Below are 14508 nucleotides of genomic sequence, written 5' to 3'. Positions count from 1 at the left end.
CTCCCCCAAGCCTGCCAATAACGTTCCTTTTGTGTGTGAGTGGTGCTGTTTGGCTACAGAAGGATCCACATTTGGTGAATGAATTTATTATTGGCCCATAGGATAGAATATGTGATGATTTAGGTAAACATGTTCTCAGACTTGATTACTGATCAAATATCTTTTCCCTCCAATTCACAGCTGAGCAACCAAGATGGGTTCTTTTATGATAAGACAAGGGACAGGACCACCAGGTGACAAAGTGGCCTTTTCCAGAAGCTCAAGTAAAGCCAAGAGAATAGCCTTATCCCCTCATCTGGGCTTGGTAACAGTTGCCAAAAGACAGACCTGGCAAACTGTCTTGGCCATTGTTCCTCTTCTCTTTGCCAGCACTGCTGCCTATAGTGAAAGCCATTCAGCTGCAACTTACCAGACTCCACCCGGCACAAAACCAGGGTCTTCAGATTCCTTGCCTTTCCAGAACTTGGCAAATGGGTGGCAGTTAACTGAACAGGACTGGCAAAACCAGTCTACTAATGGCCCACTGTGGCTGCCTACAGGGAGAGATCCATATGCCACAAACCTATCGGCTAACACGGTTGTCACTGTTGATTGGACCCCTGTTGCAAATACTCTACAGGATTCAAATGACATCCATGGAAATACTGAATCTGGAGCTGGTGGGCAAGGACCTCTGAGTGTAGGCTCCCCTGCCTTGCAAATGGACCAGGATAGTTCTAAAAATCTGGATCATGCAGCATCACTCACAGTTGATGCACTTGCTAAAACTACTGATACTTCTCTTACGCTTTCTTCTAAGGGTTTCAAACAGCCAGAAATTACCATGACATTGTTGTCCCTCGTGTCGCAAGCAAAAGGAACTGGAAAAATGCCACTTGCTTACACCATGGGGAGGACAGCTACATTTCCCCCAATATTGCCCTTTCCAGACACTAGTAGCTCCTTTCACTTGGATACAAATGCAACACTCCAAACTGCATCTGCTTCCCAAAATATAGCATCTGCTACTGACCAGCCAACCGCTGCTGACACTGCTACCTTGTCTTCAGAAAAAACACTTGCTGTGGAGCACATCCCCAGGATTGATCAGGACTTCCATGGCACATGGCTGTCTTTGACTGAAATGGTCTACAGAACCAGTGTAAATAGGATAACAGCTGGCCACAGTAGTGCAGTTCCTTCTACACAGATTGACTTCCTCAATGGCCAGCACAGGAAGAAAGAAGCATCCTCCTTAACATCCATAAGTACTGAGACATTGATTGATAGTCTTCAAGACTCTATGACATCTCCTGTTGGAACAACTCCTGGAACCACTAATATAGGGATGAAGCTTCTCTGCTCAAGTAGTGGAGATGTAGCCCACAGTTCTCTGACGTCCAGGTTACACACTTCTGCCAATATCTTGCCTGGCTCTCCTTCACAATCTTCTGATGCAAGTTCAAGCAAAACTTACTCTGACCAGACTATTGTGCATAATGTCCAGGAACTTGGTACCACTAAATTGGTGAGTAGGAGGCCTTCTGCAGCTGTTTCTGCAACTTTGTCTCAGTCCTCTATCTTGCCCTCACTTAGCTATCCAGGTGAAGCCTTGACCCCTGTTACTTTACCTGCTGTTATAACTTTGGCAGGCTTCACTGGCTCTAGAAAGCCTAGCAGGTTTTCCACTCACCAGCAGCTTGAACCCCTGAGCACTGGCTTGCCTCTACATAGACCCATTCCCACAACTGCAGAGTCTCCTTATGCATCTGTGCTGTCTACTGCAGCTGATGGAGCCCATGTCAATCCAGAGGTGCCTCTCAGTTCTGTCTTCCCTTATAGAAGGAGCAAGAGCACAATCCCACCTATTTATGGCCTATCATCCACAGTTGCTCTGACTAGCTTTTCAAGTCAACCATCCATGGCAGAGTACACCATGCAAGGGTCTCAGTTGTCCAAAGCTGAGTTGCCTTCTGGAAATGTGACTTTACCTGTGTCTCCTAATCTAACAGAGTCTTCTGCTCTTGTATCTAATAGCGCTATTATCCAGTTGGCTGTAGAAACCACTACACATGTTCCTCCATCTTCAGCTGGAGTGCCAGGGTTTGGACTTTCTCTTGCCACTACATTATCTGACCTTGTCACTCATACAGAAGTCAGCCTGTCTGTTGGACTCCAGAGTTCTCAACTAAAAGAGCAGGCTGCTAACTTAGACTCAACATCTCTAGCTCCATACCTTGCTACTACTAAAGAGGACACCTTGACAACTGTTGGTATGGCAAATGCTTCCCTAGCTGAAGGAAGCAGCCTGGAATTGAAGGAAGATGGCTCTCTTGTACCAGAGGAGCATATTGGTCCTAGTGAAGCTTCTACACAGGACACCATCTCAAAGGGCAAAAGTGGCATGACCTACATAGTCTCTAGCTTCCTACATTGGCAAGCTTCGAGTTCTCCTCCACTCAGCACACTGTATTCTAGACGTGCTGAAACTGGGCATAATGTTCCCCTCCAAACTGGTCCATCAGAAGCTGGTATGTTGGAAGGTGCGACCACCACTGCTAGTTATAGGAAGCAGATAACTGAGCTCCATAAAAGAACAGATCAGACTCCAGCTGCTGCTAAACTGATGCCTATCTTCTCAGAGCCTCCAGTGATGGCTTCACAAGGTACTACACCTGAAGACTTGGCCTTCAGCTTGACTTCTGCAGAGCCTCCTGTTGAGCCAACAGGAGCACACTATGCCTGGCCTAATAGAAGCGGGGCTATGTCATCCCGTCCTCCGAATACCACCTCTCTTGCCACGTCGAGGATTAAGCTGATGTCTAAGGAGCCTTCTGAGCCAGAGACTCTAGCAGTGTCCTTGGCCACAAAGATGGCTAGTGATTACATTGTACACATGTTTACAGCAGGAAATGACACTACACTCCTGTCTCGCCCATTTCTGGAAACAGCAGGAGTTACATTGCCAGTTGGAGAGGCCTCTGCTAGAATGGCGCACACTGATCTACTTGCAGGAGGCCCTACAGGTCGTCCTGCAGTGGAACCTCTCAGCACGACTTCTCATGAATGGAAGCTTGCCATCCCAACACCATCTAGAGCCACAGCTTCCCTTGCATATATAACAGAGCCAGGAAGATCTTTAGTCACTCCAGCCCATGATTCTATATCGACAGGCTTCACTTCAATTGGTTCCTCTAGGAGCAGCATTCCTGAGTCAGCTTTGGAGATAAACTTTGAGGCTACTCAGGGCCTAATGGGTAGGAAAGAGCAGGTGGTGCCTACCAACACAATGCTGCCCAGTATCTCAAGTGAAGAAACATGGACACATGACTTGAAAGCCACAACTTCTCAAACTATGGCTAGCACTACATACAGAACACCACCACTGGCCCCTGAAGTTGACTTCAGTGCCTCTGCTGTGACAGCTACATTGGGAACTATACTAGGATACAAGGTCACAGATGCTTTTACTGTAGCTGTCCCAGAAGTGATTAGCACAATGGCTTTGCAGAGTTACAGCCCAAGATATAGAGAGTTCTCTGGCTCTAAAGCTCCTGCAGATCTGTCTGTCGTGGAGAGCAAATCTACCCAGGCTGTCCCGGTGTCATCAGTTACAACAAATCTGCTGACCAACCTAAGAACATTTTTTGACAAGTCATCAAAGTCTACTGCAGGAGCAGCTTGCAGGAGTGCCTCTTGTATGACGAGCACCATCCCAGCATCTTTCACTCCATCTCAAAGTACCCTACTGCTTCCTACTGCTTCCCAACTTCTCTTGACTAGAAAGGCTTTGGTTTCTCCACTAGGGTCAACAGATGCTGTGAAGAATGGGACCACTGCTATTCTTGGCACGAAGGTGACCAGTCCTGGGGAGAGTGGTGCAACAGAACAAATGGTGCCTGTTACCCAAGGTGATCACACTTCAAAGCAGCCAGTGACAAAGTTCAAGGCTCCAACAATGAGCCAGTTTACTAGGAGTGAGAATCTGACCTTTAGTACACCTGTATCACCTCTTCTAGCTGTGCATCATCTACCTCTGCAGTTCCGTCTCACCAGAATTGATTATGAGGAATCCTTGGAGAACAAGTCCTCTCAAAGCTATAAGAAGCTGGAGAAAGAAGTAAAGTTAACTGTAAGTACTCTAGTAGACCATGGTTATGAAAAAAAATCTGTTCAACTAACATTAGGTCAGACCTTAGTGTACTTTTGACATTATCACTATGGTAATCTACTCTTCCATTGGTTTATCCTATCGTTGTCCTGTGATTCCTTGGTGGTGAGCCTCTACACATGTGTGAGACCAGCTCCATGAGTCCTTGCCTTGCCTTTGTTCCCAGTTGACCAGCAATTGCTTACCAAGACCTATGCAATTGACCTTGCCCATGTGGCTGCAGGCATCTGTGAAATGCTGCTGCAGTGCTGTGATACAAACCCGTCAAGGAGTGGCATATCTAAAAGGCATATGCTTTTGAAATGTGGATTGGAACCAGAATGTGTGAGTTGACCTCCTGGTTAAGACTGGTTCCATGTGCCTAAAAGGAAGAATCATTGTGACTTGATGCCTGGCCAGTACAGAGTGGTAAAGTTGACCACCCCTTACAGTAGAGGGTGTCTGAACCTGTTTTGGTCTGAAAGCTGCATTTGCTGTAGGCCAGCCCTCTGGAGGCTGTATGACAGCAGAAGGAATGGCCATCCCACTGCCCGTCAAAAAGCAGGCAGTTACAAAGGGAAATCAACCCTTCCCAACTAGAATGCTATAGCAAGGGAAAGTGATGAAGAAAATTTTCCACAATCTGTACCCCCAGTTTGGGTGGAGAGGTCAGCCCAGCATCATGATGAGTGGGAGTGTTGCTGTGGCCACCTATGGGGAACTGGGGTCAGTGGGACTAGCAGGCCACTAGGGGAAGGGTTTAGTGGTCCAGTTGAGGCCTGCAGGCTGCCAGTTTGCAATCCCTGCTTTAGAGAGCTTGAAATGTTGACCTTGCTAATGCTACATCTCAGGACCACGGTTGAGTAGCTTACCAAAGCTGGTGAGGTTCCTGTCTGTTGGGTTCGACCTCAGGAGGGTTGCAGATGGGCAGGAAGGGTTAAAAGTGAAACCAGGAAATGGCACAAGGAAGATTTTGGCTGTTTGATGTACCTGCTGTTCTGGATGCCAGCTTATCTAGTGTAGGGTAATAGTGTTGCTTTCAAAATGCCTGGTTAACCAGAAACCTGGCTTTAAATCAGTGGCAGTAAATCTGCATATACACACAATGTCCCAGAAAACAAGTATCTGAATCACCTTTCCGAGGAGTGCTGTCTCTATGCTGAACAGTTCTTTTGAAAGGGCAAAGTCGCCATAAAGCAGTGGGGGAGAACCTTTCTGGCTGGGTGGACCGGATCTTTATCTCTTTCCCCCATCCCGGTGGGCCAACTTTGACAGATGGGTGGGATCACCCACCTGTCCATCATCTGTCATCGGGTGACTAGTGGGTTGACCTGCCCAACTGTCAAAGTTGGCCCACTGGAGTGGGGAAAGCTGATGTTTGGCAAATTCAGCCGGGCTTTCTGCAGCCACGTCTCCACCTGTCTCTCACTTTGACATTACATATGATGTCAAGTGTGGAGTGGAAGGGGGTGGTTTCAGAAGAGCTGCCTTGTGGGCCAAATGGGAAGGCTTGTGGGCTGAAGGTTCTCCACACTTGCCATAAACCACTGTTCTTCAACTTTGGGTCCCCAAATGTTCTTGAACTACAACTCCTATCATCTCCAGCCAGCTTAGCCATTGGCCAATTGATCATGGGCTGTGTCGTCCAGCAACATCTGGGGACCCGAAGAACATTGCCATAGACCTTCAATACATGGTAAAGCATCTGGCTGTGGTAGAAAAGGCTTGGGTCTGGTGTTCAGCATGAAATGAATGGTTAGCCCTTCCCCCCCCTTTTTAAAAATTCAATTTCTTAAGTGTACAAATTAAAATATGTACTAACATATATAGCTTATACAGTCAAACCACAGATGGATGGGTGGGTGGGTGGGTGGTTGGGTGGTTGGGTGGTGGTTTGTTTTGTTTGTTTGTTTGTTGTTTGTTATGCAAAGGGGAAAACCCCAGAGACAAAAAGAAAAATGTTTCAAAATTATAATAATTAAAAAATAAAATAAAAAATGAAAAAGGGGGAGAAGAGAGTTACTGAGATTACTGTAAGTTTTTAACAGCATAAAATTTAATACATAGTATGTAATAGAGATTTAGAAATTCACTGTTGGTAGATGGATTTAGCTGCAATAAACTCCAGAGAGATGTCCCAAAGACATCCCTCTGTAAAGAGGCATGAGCTGATGGCTGACAGACATTATACCCACCCACTGCTACATAGTTCACAAACATAAACCACTTAATAAGAAATGTGTCTTTTTTTATTTGGGATCTCTCCTTGCCAACTTTTGTTGTGTTAGCTTTTCCATCAAAGCCATATATGTTCTGTACCTGAGAATACCTTAAATCTATTAAACGGCAGTCAATCTTTCCAGTGATGAGCAATTACAATTCTTGCTGCCACAAGTGAAGTAACTATTAAATCCTTAGAATCCAGTGATAAATTATCTCGTTGGAAAATAGACAAAAGAGCCATAAGAGGATCGGACATAATGTTCTACCCTTATCAGTGAACGATATTTCCATCAAAACCTCTCAGACGAGGTCAATGATTTCTATCCCTGCTCCTCTACAGAAGGTATGGTCAGCCCTTTTTAACTCCTGCTCTACCATCTAGGTGGTGCTGACCCATGGACAAATACCAGTCCATAGCTTTCTTTGTGGCATGGGAGCAGACTCTCCTGTGTCAACCTGCCTTACACCAGCTTGGACCTTTGGTCCATCTGAGCCATGACTGTCATTGGCAGTGGCTGAAGTTGAGAGGTCTTCTCCAGTTCTACAACCTGACATCCAGCAATGAGAGATCCCAGGAATTGAACCTGGGACTTTCTGCACACACACGTGCAAGAAATGTTGCCATTGTTGACCAGTTTGCCTCTTGCTGTCCTGTAGGAGGAGGAAGAAAATAAACATTGGGTGGTATCTATGGGTGTGTCCATTTGCACATTTGTTTTGTCAGAACTCTGCATTCTAAATATTCCTCTGGGCAAATAGTCCCTGTACAATAAATACCTATGTTCTGCACAATAAATACCTGTGTTCTGCTTTCAGTTAAACAAGATGCTATCTACATATGAGAGCTTTCTGCAAACAAACATCCTCAATTTCTGGTAAGTAACCTCACGGATGGCATGATTGGTTTGCAGGGAAAGATGTTCACTTGTTCAGAAAGCACCTGGCTTTAGCCTAGTCACAAAAGTGAATTTAGGATTGGCCTTAAATGTGGAGGTCTCAGTTTTGACTGTGCAAGCTGAGAGAGCTCATTCCTTCCTAATCCATGACTGTTGGGGCGACTTGATCTCTGTTCTTGATCAACTCTCCTCTTGTGCTGACCGGCTTTGTCAATGCACTGTGATCTCCACTTAGAGCAGGGATGGGGAATCTGTGGCCCTCCAGATGTTGTGGGACTCCAACTCCCATCAGCTCAAGCCAGCATAGCCAATGGTCAGGAATTATGGGAATTGTAGTCCCAACATCAGGAGCGCCACAGGTTCCCCATCCCTGCCTTGGAGCCACACTGATGTGACACTTGGTCAAGAACTGCAGCACAGGGAACTTGCTGGTGAAACGATTGCAGCTGCCTAAGGATGTACTGTGTGCATGGTCACCTGCCACACACACAGAGCTTGTCTACTGTTTCACAGTGTAACTTGACCAAAGTTCCCCAGGCTGTTGCCTGTTGTTTTTTGCACAGTTGCTATCAAAATTGTTACAGGAACTTCCTGGCTGTGTCTGCACTTGGCCTACTAAGTGACTTCACCATTAGTGGTCCTGTGAACTACTGCTAAATACTCTTGGGTGGTATGGAAGTGCAGCCAGCATGTTGAGTAACTGAAACAGCTTTCCCTACCCTGGTGCCCTCCAGATGTTGTTGGATTACAGCCCCCATCATTGTGGCTGGGGCTGATGGGAACTATAGTCTAAAATATCCATAGGACATCAGATGATTTAAACAGATGAGATTAGAGCCCTGTTCAGATTTTGCTTCCACCGATTCTCAGAACATAAAGAGGACCATGCATCCTAGCTCCACCCCTTTTCCACTGGTTCCACCCTTACCATCACACATTTGGCTGGAAAGTCTGACTCTTCATATTCAGCTGAACGAGCATAAAATTCTCCATGAAATATGGAACCCTGCATAATGGGATTTCCTGATCACATGGAAGATTCTACATGGGCTCAACCAAACATGAGAAGATTCCCCCTTGAGACTTCCCTGTTGAATGCATGAAAGTCGGGGTGGAGCTATTGGGAATGGAAACACTGTAGGCGGGGTTAGCATCCAAGCCCCTGCTCCCTCCAGGCATTCTGAGAACACTTTGATCTATAGCGGGTGTGGGGAACCTTTGGCCCTCTGGATGTTGCTGAACTACAGTTCCCATCATCCCTTGCCATTGGGGTTGGCCTCAGTGGCCTTATATGCCCCTTCCAACTCTACCATTCTCTGTGATCAACCTGAAGGTGCTTCTGATGCTGGTGGATTCTTTCCTCCACACAGAATGGAAATAAGGTGTGTGTGATGCAATCAAGTCTATCTCCAGAGACTCATTCTTGTGCATGGTGGTACCTAAAGCTTGCGGTTTATTGGGCGTATAGTAGGAAGTCTACTGCAAGTAGCCAAATGCATAGCTGTTGTCCTGGGTCCTCCACAGGAATGGCTCTGTGATCGTGGAGAGTGTAGCTCTGTTCCAGGTGGGAGGACCTGTTCCCACACCCTCTGACATCATCCGGACAGTTGTCACAGAGGTAGAGAAGAAGGAGATGGACACCTTCTTTCACTGGAGGGTGGATGTGAAATCTCTTCGATCAAAAGGTGAGTTTTCTTGGGATATAGGGAAGGCATGATAAAAACAAGGAAGAACTGGGGTTTGCAACAGCTATGATTACTACAGCCAGACTAGTCATAGCATGAAACAGGAAATCTGATAAACCATTGTTCTTCAGGCTTGGATCCCCAGATGTTTTTGGACTACAACTCCCATCATGCCCGGCCATCTTAGTCACTGATCAAGGAATCATGGGAGTTGTAGTCCAACAATATCTGGGGACCCAAAGTTGGAGAACCTTGTGACAAACCAGTTCACATCTTAGGCTTCACTTGCACTGTACATTAAAAGCAGTATCAGATGACTTTTCAGCAGTCATGGTTTTCCCCAAAGAATCCTGGGAACTGTAGTTTGTTACGGGTACTGAGAGTTGTTAGGAGACCCCTATTCCCCTCACAGAGCTACAGTTCCCAGAGTGGTTTAACAATCAACCCCAGGGAACTGTGAGAACTGTAGTTCTGTGAAGGGCAAAACTCTCAGTATCCTTAGACCACAGTTCCTAGAATGCTTTGGGGAACTCCATGATTGTTTAAAGTGGTGTGATACTGCTTTAAATGCATAGTGCAGATGAGGCTTTACAATGGTATAAAAATGTATGGAACATAGCATTGTTGACACAATATGTATTATAAACGATATTGAAGGATGTGCACCAAACAAACTTACTGAAAAATGGAGTAGTGATTGTTAATTACTGGAATGTAAAATTCCACAATTATGGTCAGAATTATATATTTTCACTTGCATAATTTGACACTCTGCCTAAAATATAGTAGTAATTACAGATACCTACATCTACACTCATAACTTCTACATGGATACATGATATTATGAAATGTTGTTGGCATATATAGATGAAACATTTTATATCTTTTGTAAAAAAAGTTGCATTTTTTAAAAAAGGTGAGTACCTGTCATCGGTGCAGAGCAAGCTTGATATTGTTTTTGCTGCCAAAACAGCTGTTGGGGGTGTGTGAGTGTGCGCAGCATGTTGGCAATGATCTGGTGCTGCTTCCAGAGTGATAACTGCATCCATCAGAATTACTACTTTGCATCTCTTGGTGAGGGTTGGGGTGGCTTTCAAATGAGCACATTCAATGGGCGCTCTTAATTTTATCCTAAGATCTGGAATCTGCTCTATAGATGTTATGGCTAGAGATATTAACTGCCCTAAGCGTCCAAACTAAATTGGTGGTGAGCTAAATAACTCTGGCATTTGGGGTCCTAGGTCAGCACAGTGTAAATGGCTTTCTGAATCATATGGGGAAGGGGGCTGGAGAGAGGGCAGGCAGCATACTTATTTTGCTTCTATCCTGCCCTTCCTCCAAGTAACTTGGGGGTGTATATATGGTTTCTCTTTTGTGGTCACAATGACTCTGTGAGGTAGATTAGGCTGTGAGAGTGACTGCCCCAAGATCACTGAGAAAGCTTCATGACTCAGTGGGGGAGTCAAACCCAGGTCTCTACTCCAAATCTATTGCTTTGAAACACACACACTCTTGCTGTCTCAAGATCTATTGTGTCTACAGCAGTATTAACTTGACAATTGATAACGTAGAACAGGTGTGGGGGGCCTTTGGCCCTTCAGATGTTGCTGAACTAAAACTCCCATTAACCCCATGGTTGTTAAGGCTGATGGGAGTTGTAGTTCATAAACATATGGAGGTCCAAAGGTTCTGCAAGCCTGACCTAGAGCAGGGAGGAAGTAAGCAGGCATATTCCCTGAATGTTTCCTGTATTCCCCTAGGGTTCAGCTTGCAAAACCTAGAACCAGAGAAGTTGGCTGTATCCTTCACTGTTCTGGGGCTGGGATCTTCAGCATTTTTTGGTGACATGATAAACTGGGAACACTTGGAAAGGCTGAGAAACAAGGTAACTTTGGGTGCAACACCCTCTGACTTCAGGCACGGGAGGCTTAACTTCTGGAATATGCTGGCCTTTTGTTGGTGGGTTACTTGCACTAATCTTTTTTGCCTTGCTCACTTGCACAGGTAAATCAGATGTGAGCTGGGGTTTTATCAGTCTAGTCCTTCATGGTGGCTGGCACATCCTGCCTGAGTTGATCTTCACTTAAAAGTTTATCTATTCCTCCTACAATAGCTCTCAATGTTGCTTTTATTGAGTTGTAAGCCATGTAAAATTGGAGCAAACAGCAGTAAAAAAAGTAGTGTAAAATAAAAATAAGCAATGGATTGTACCAAGTAAAGTTTTGTAAGAAGTGCTTTGGGCTTTCTTCGAATCTACGTGATGGGGTAGAAGCCTGGATGTTATGTCTAGCAGGGGTGGGGAACCTGTGATCCTTCTAATTGTTGGGACTACAACTCCCTGATCAATGGCTATGCCGGCTGGAGCTGATGAGAGCTGGGGTGTCTCAACATCATCTGTTGGGCACCATATTATTGGTGTGTCACAACAATGAAGGCCCTCTCTAGTAAGAACATAAAGAATCTGCTGGATCAGTTCAGTGGCCTGTCTAGTCCAGCATCCTGTTCTCACAATGGCCAACCAGATGCCTCCGGAAGTCTACACAAGCAGGATCTGAGCGCAACAGCACTCTCCCTAGTTATGATTCCCAGCAACTGGCATTCAGGGGCATACTGCCTTTTGACAGTAGAGGTAGAACATAGCCATCATGGCTACTAACTGTTGATAGCTTTATTCTCCATGGATTTGTCTAACTCTCTTTTAAAGCCAGCTGCCTAACCTCCAGAAACTGCAGCATCTGTGAAGGGCTCCAAATGAAGCCCTAAATGAATGGGCAGGTTCATATGAGGGTAGGTGATCCTCTAGGTGCCATGGTTGGCTCTTACCTGGTCAGTTGCTTGCCAATCAATGTAGCTGAGGACATGGCTTGAATGGGTTCTTGTAGCTTTATCTTTCCTTTTTTTTTTTTGCCAACAAAGCCCTGGGTGGTGGTGGAGGACTCCATCTTAAAAGCAGCATTGAGTTGGAGGTTTAATCCTTAAGATTAATATCTTCAAAATGATGAATTACGGGTAAGTGCAGCAATGCCTTTTTGTCTGTAGGTGAGCCTGTTGCTTGGAGCACGGTATACAGTTCAGAATCTGTCTCTTGATCAAGCTGGGTATGTACATGAGTTAACCTCCTTCAGGCCTTGGCAGTGGTGCCATTGGGCAGTGTAAAAGTAGCTTGTTCCTTATGTGCTGGGCAGGGGGAGGATTGACTCTTGAAGAAGCACACTGATGGTCGTGGCATCCGTATGCTAGCTTGTGTGCTGGCTCAAGTTAACAGCTGGTATCTCTGCAAGGCTTTATAACTGGGAAAGGAAACCTGCAGCCCTCTTGTTGTTGGATTCCAACTCCCATCAGCCCCAGCCAGCATGGCCAGTGGTTGGGAATTAGGGGAGTTGTAGTTCAGCAACATTTGAGGCTTCCACACGCGCCCCTTGCCTGCTTTATAACGTGAACCCTAGAAAGGGGAAACTGCCAAAGGGGAAACTGCATTGGACAGGCATGTCTAAGCCAGGCACAACTTGAGAACCTTCCTTCAGTTGCAGTGTTGGTGTGTGCTGATGGAACCTTTTGGCTTGGCTAGGAATAAATTGCTTTTTGCCAATAACATACTGCTTAAGGAGTACTTTGAGTATCTCTAATTCGGCTTTGTATAGACTCTCAAAAGATTTGTAAGTGTGGTATTCGGTCAGTCAAGAGACCAATCCAAAAATACTTTGTCAACAGATTTGGCAAGATATCTGCTTATCGGGATAAAAAGTAAAATGGGTAGTAAGGCTGTACTGTAGCACCACTTTGCGGACGGGAGGACAATACTCTTATGGACACAAGGTAATAAGCTGTCTGTTGCATGCAGGAATAGCCAGGGTGGCATAGATTTAAATGGAGAGATCTATATAGATACTGCCATTCATGTGGACGTTGGCTGGGCTCTGCAAGTGCTGATGGAACTTAAAAACTACTCCGTGGACCTCACATCTCTCTTGATCAATGGTCAGTAGCTGCTTGCCATGCACAACCTCTGGCTGGCCTATTTTAGGGCTGGTGATGGTCAATAGGTGAGAGCTCAGTTTTCTACACTTCATGTGATGCTCTCTGATTTCAGGGTCAAGGCTTAGCCTCCAGGTCTTTCCCGTTTCTTTCTTGGTAACCAACAGGATATTCAGTGAGAGAATGATGGATCGTTCTTCTGTGGAACACCAGAACCTTGCCAGGGATATCTCCAACACGGTAGGCATGAGATGTGAATGCAAGCAAAATGTTAATGGATGGCAGAACCTCTAATGCTGAGGTGAGGGACTTGCAGCCCATAGGCAATATGTGGCCCTCTAGAGCTCTCTATCTGGCCCTCGGTCTCTCACCAGCCCTGTTCCATTATGCCCTCCAAGTGCTTTTTCCTATCTGGAATCTGCCCTTGAACTGCTGCTCTAATCGTTCTTGCCACTTCTGGTTAACGAAAGGACCGACCGATCTTTCTGTGGGTAGAACAGATTGCTACGTCTATCCTGCCCTGTGTGTAAGAAAAGGACATCCACGTTGGCTTTGCATGCATCAGTAATGTGTCCTATGTGTTCTTATTCACTGCACAAACTTGGCATCAGCTATCTTGCTGCAAAGCTCCCCCCCACAAACACACACTTCTAGCAGGGGCTGTAACAGAATGGTGGGAAATGCCTTTGGCTGAGAAAGGACATCTATAATATCCACCCAATACTTTCCAACAGCAATAAACTGTTATATATTCTCTACCTGTCAGGCCCAGGATGTGACTCAGGAACCAGACCAATGGCTGTAGTTAATTCGTGTTTTATTAGGGTAATGTCCAAACAAAGACTGCGTTTTCTCATGAAGCAATACAGGGATACTGCGGCATTGGGAGAAAGTTGACAGAGCAAGGGACTTCTTCCCGCCTGTTCTTTAAGAAGGGGCCAAACGGGTGCGCAATCTTTCGCTCCTCCTTAACTGCCCCTCAGGTACTGCCCGCCTTCCCCCCCTTCTCTCCTGTCTTTTCAGCTGTCTGCGTGTGCGCAGTGAGGGGGGAAGCATCACCCCCTCCTCTTCTGAAGTTTCTGATTCCAGGATGGGGGATAGGGGAGGGGCTGATGGTAAACTGCCTCCCCGCTTTTCGGCTGTGAGCAGCCCTCCCTCTTTCCCCTCTTGTTCTGAGCCTGAAAGAGGGGGAGGCGTGAGAATGTCCAGGGAGGGCTCAGGCTCCCCGTTGCTAAGCGACCTTATCACTGGCAGTTCCTCTGTTTCGTCTTCGCTCCAAAGGGGGGAAGTTCCTCCCCCTTCCCTCTGCCATCCATCCGAATACTCTTCTCCCAACTCTCCGGGATCCAGCTCCCCGGGATTGCGACCCCAGCTCTGCCTTCCGACACTACCCTTGGAAGTTCTGGGGCAGATCTAACCTTGGATAAACCAACTCCAGGGGCAATTCTCCTCCAGGTTTCTGGGGTAGTGGTATAACAAATGAAACCTTGTAAGACCTTGACTTAATTCCGGCTTGTGAGGAAGGCTGATATCTTCATTTAAAGCAGGGATGGGTATGTCCAAGGCCAAAAAAGCCTGTGGCCATGCCCTTGACACGGGT

The 14508-nt window shown here is 46.1% G+C and overlaps 1 protein-coding gene across 1 annotated transcript in view; it reads left to right on the top strand.

The window, feature by feature from the left end:
• LOC133369590 (uncharacterized) overlaps nt 1–14508 on the top strand; it is a 40330-nt gene that overhangs the window by 12175 nt on the left and 13647 nt on the right. Inside the window, exons 2-8 of the mRNA XM_061594899.1 lie at nt 181–4111; nt 7169–7227; nt 8773–8933; nt 10694–10818; nt 11973–12031; nt 12775–12911; nt 13024–13148. Coding sequence (XP_061450883.1) covers nt 194–4111; nt 7169–7227; nt 8773–8933; nt 10694–10818; nt 11973–12031; nt 12775–12911; nt 13024–13148 — 4584 coding nt within the window. The 5' untranslated portion in view covers nt 181–193. The remainder of the gene's footprint in view (nt 1–180; nt 4112–7168; nt 7228–8772; nt 8934–10693; nt 10819–11972; nt 12032–12774; nt 12912–13023; nt 13149–14508) is intronic.

This window comes from Rhineura floridana, chromosome 14 (genome assembly GCF_030035675.1).
Source record: "Rhineura floridana isolate rRhiFlo1 chromosome 14, rRhiFlo1.hap2, whole genome shotgun sequence".
Lineage (NCBI taxonomy): Eukaryota > Metazoa > Chordata > Lepidosauria > Squamata > Rhineuridae > Rhineura > Rhineura floridana.
Note: the sequence above shows the minus strand (reverse complement) of the source record. Positions and strands in the feature narration are given on the sequence as shown.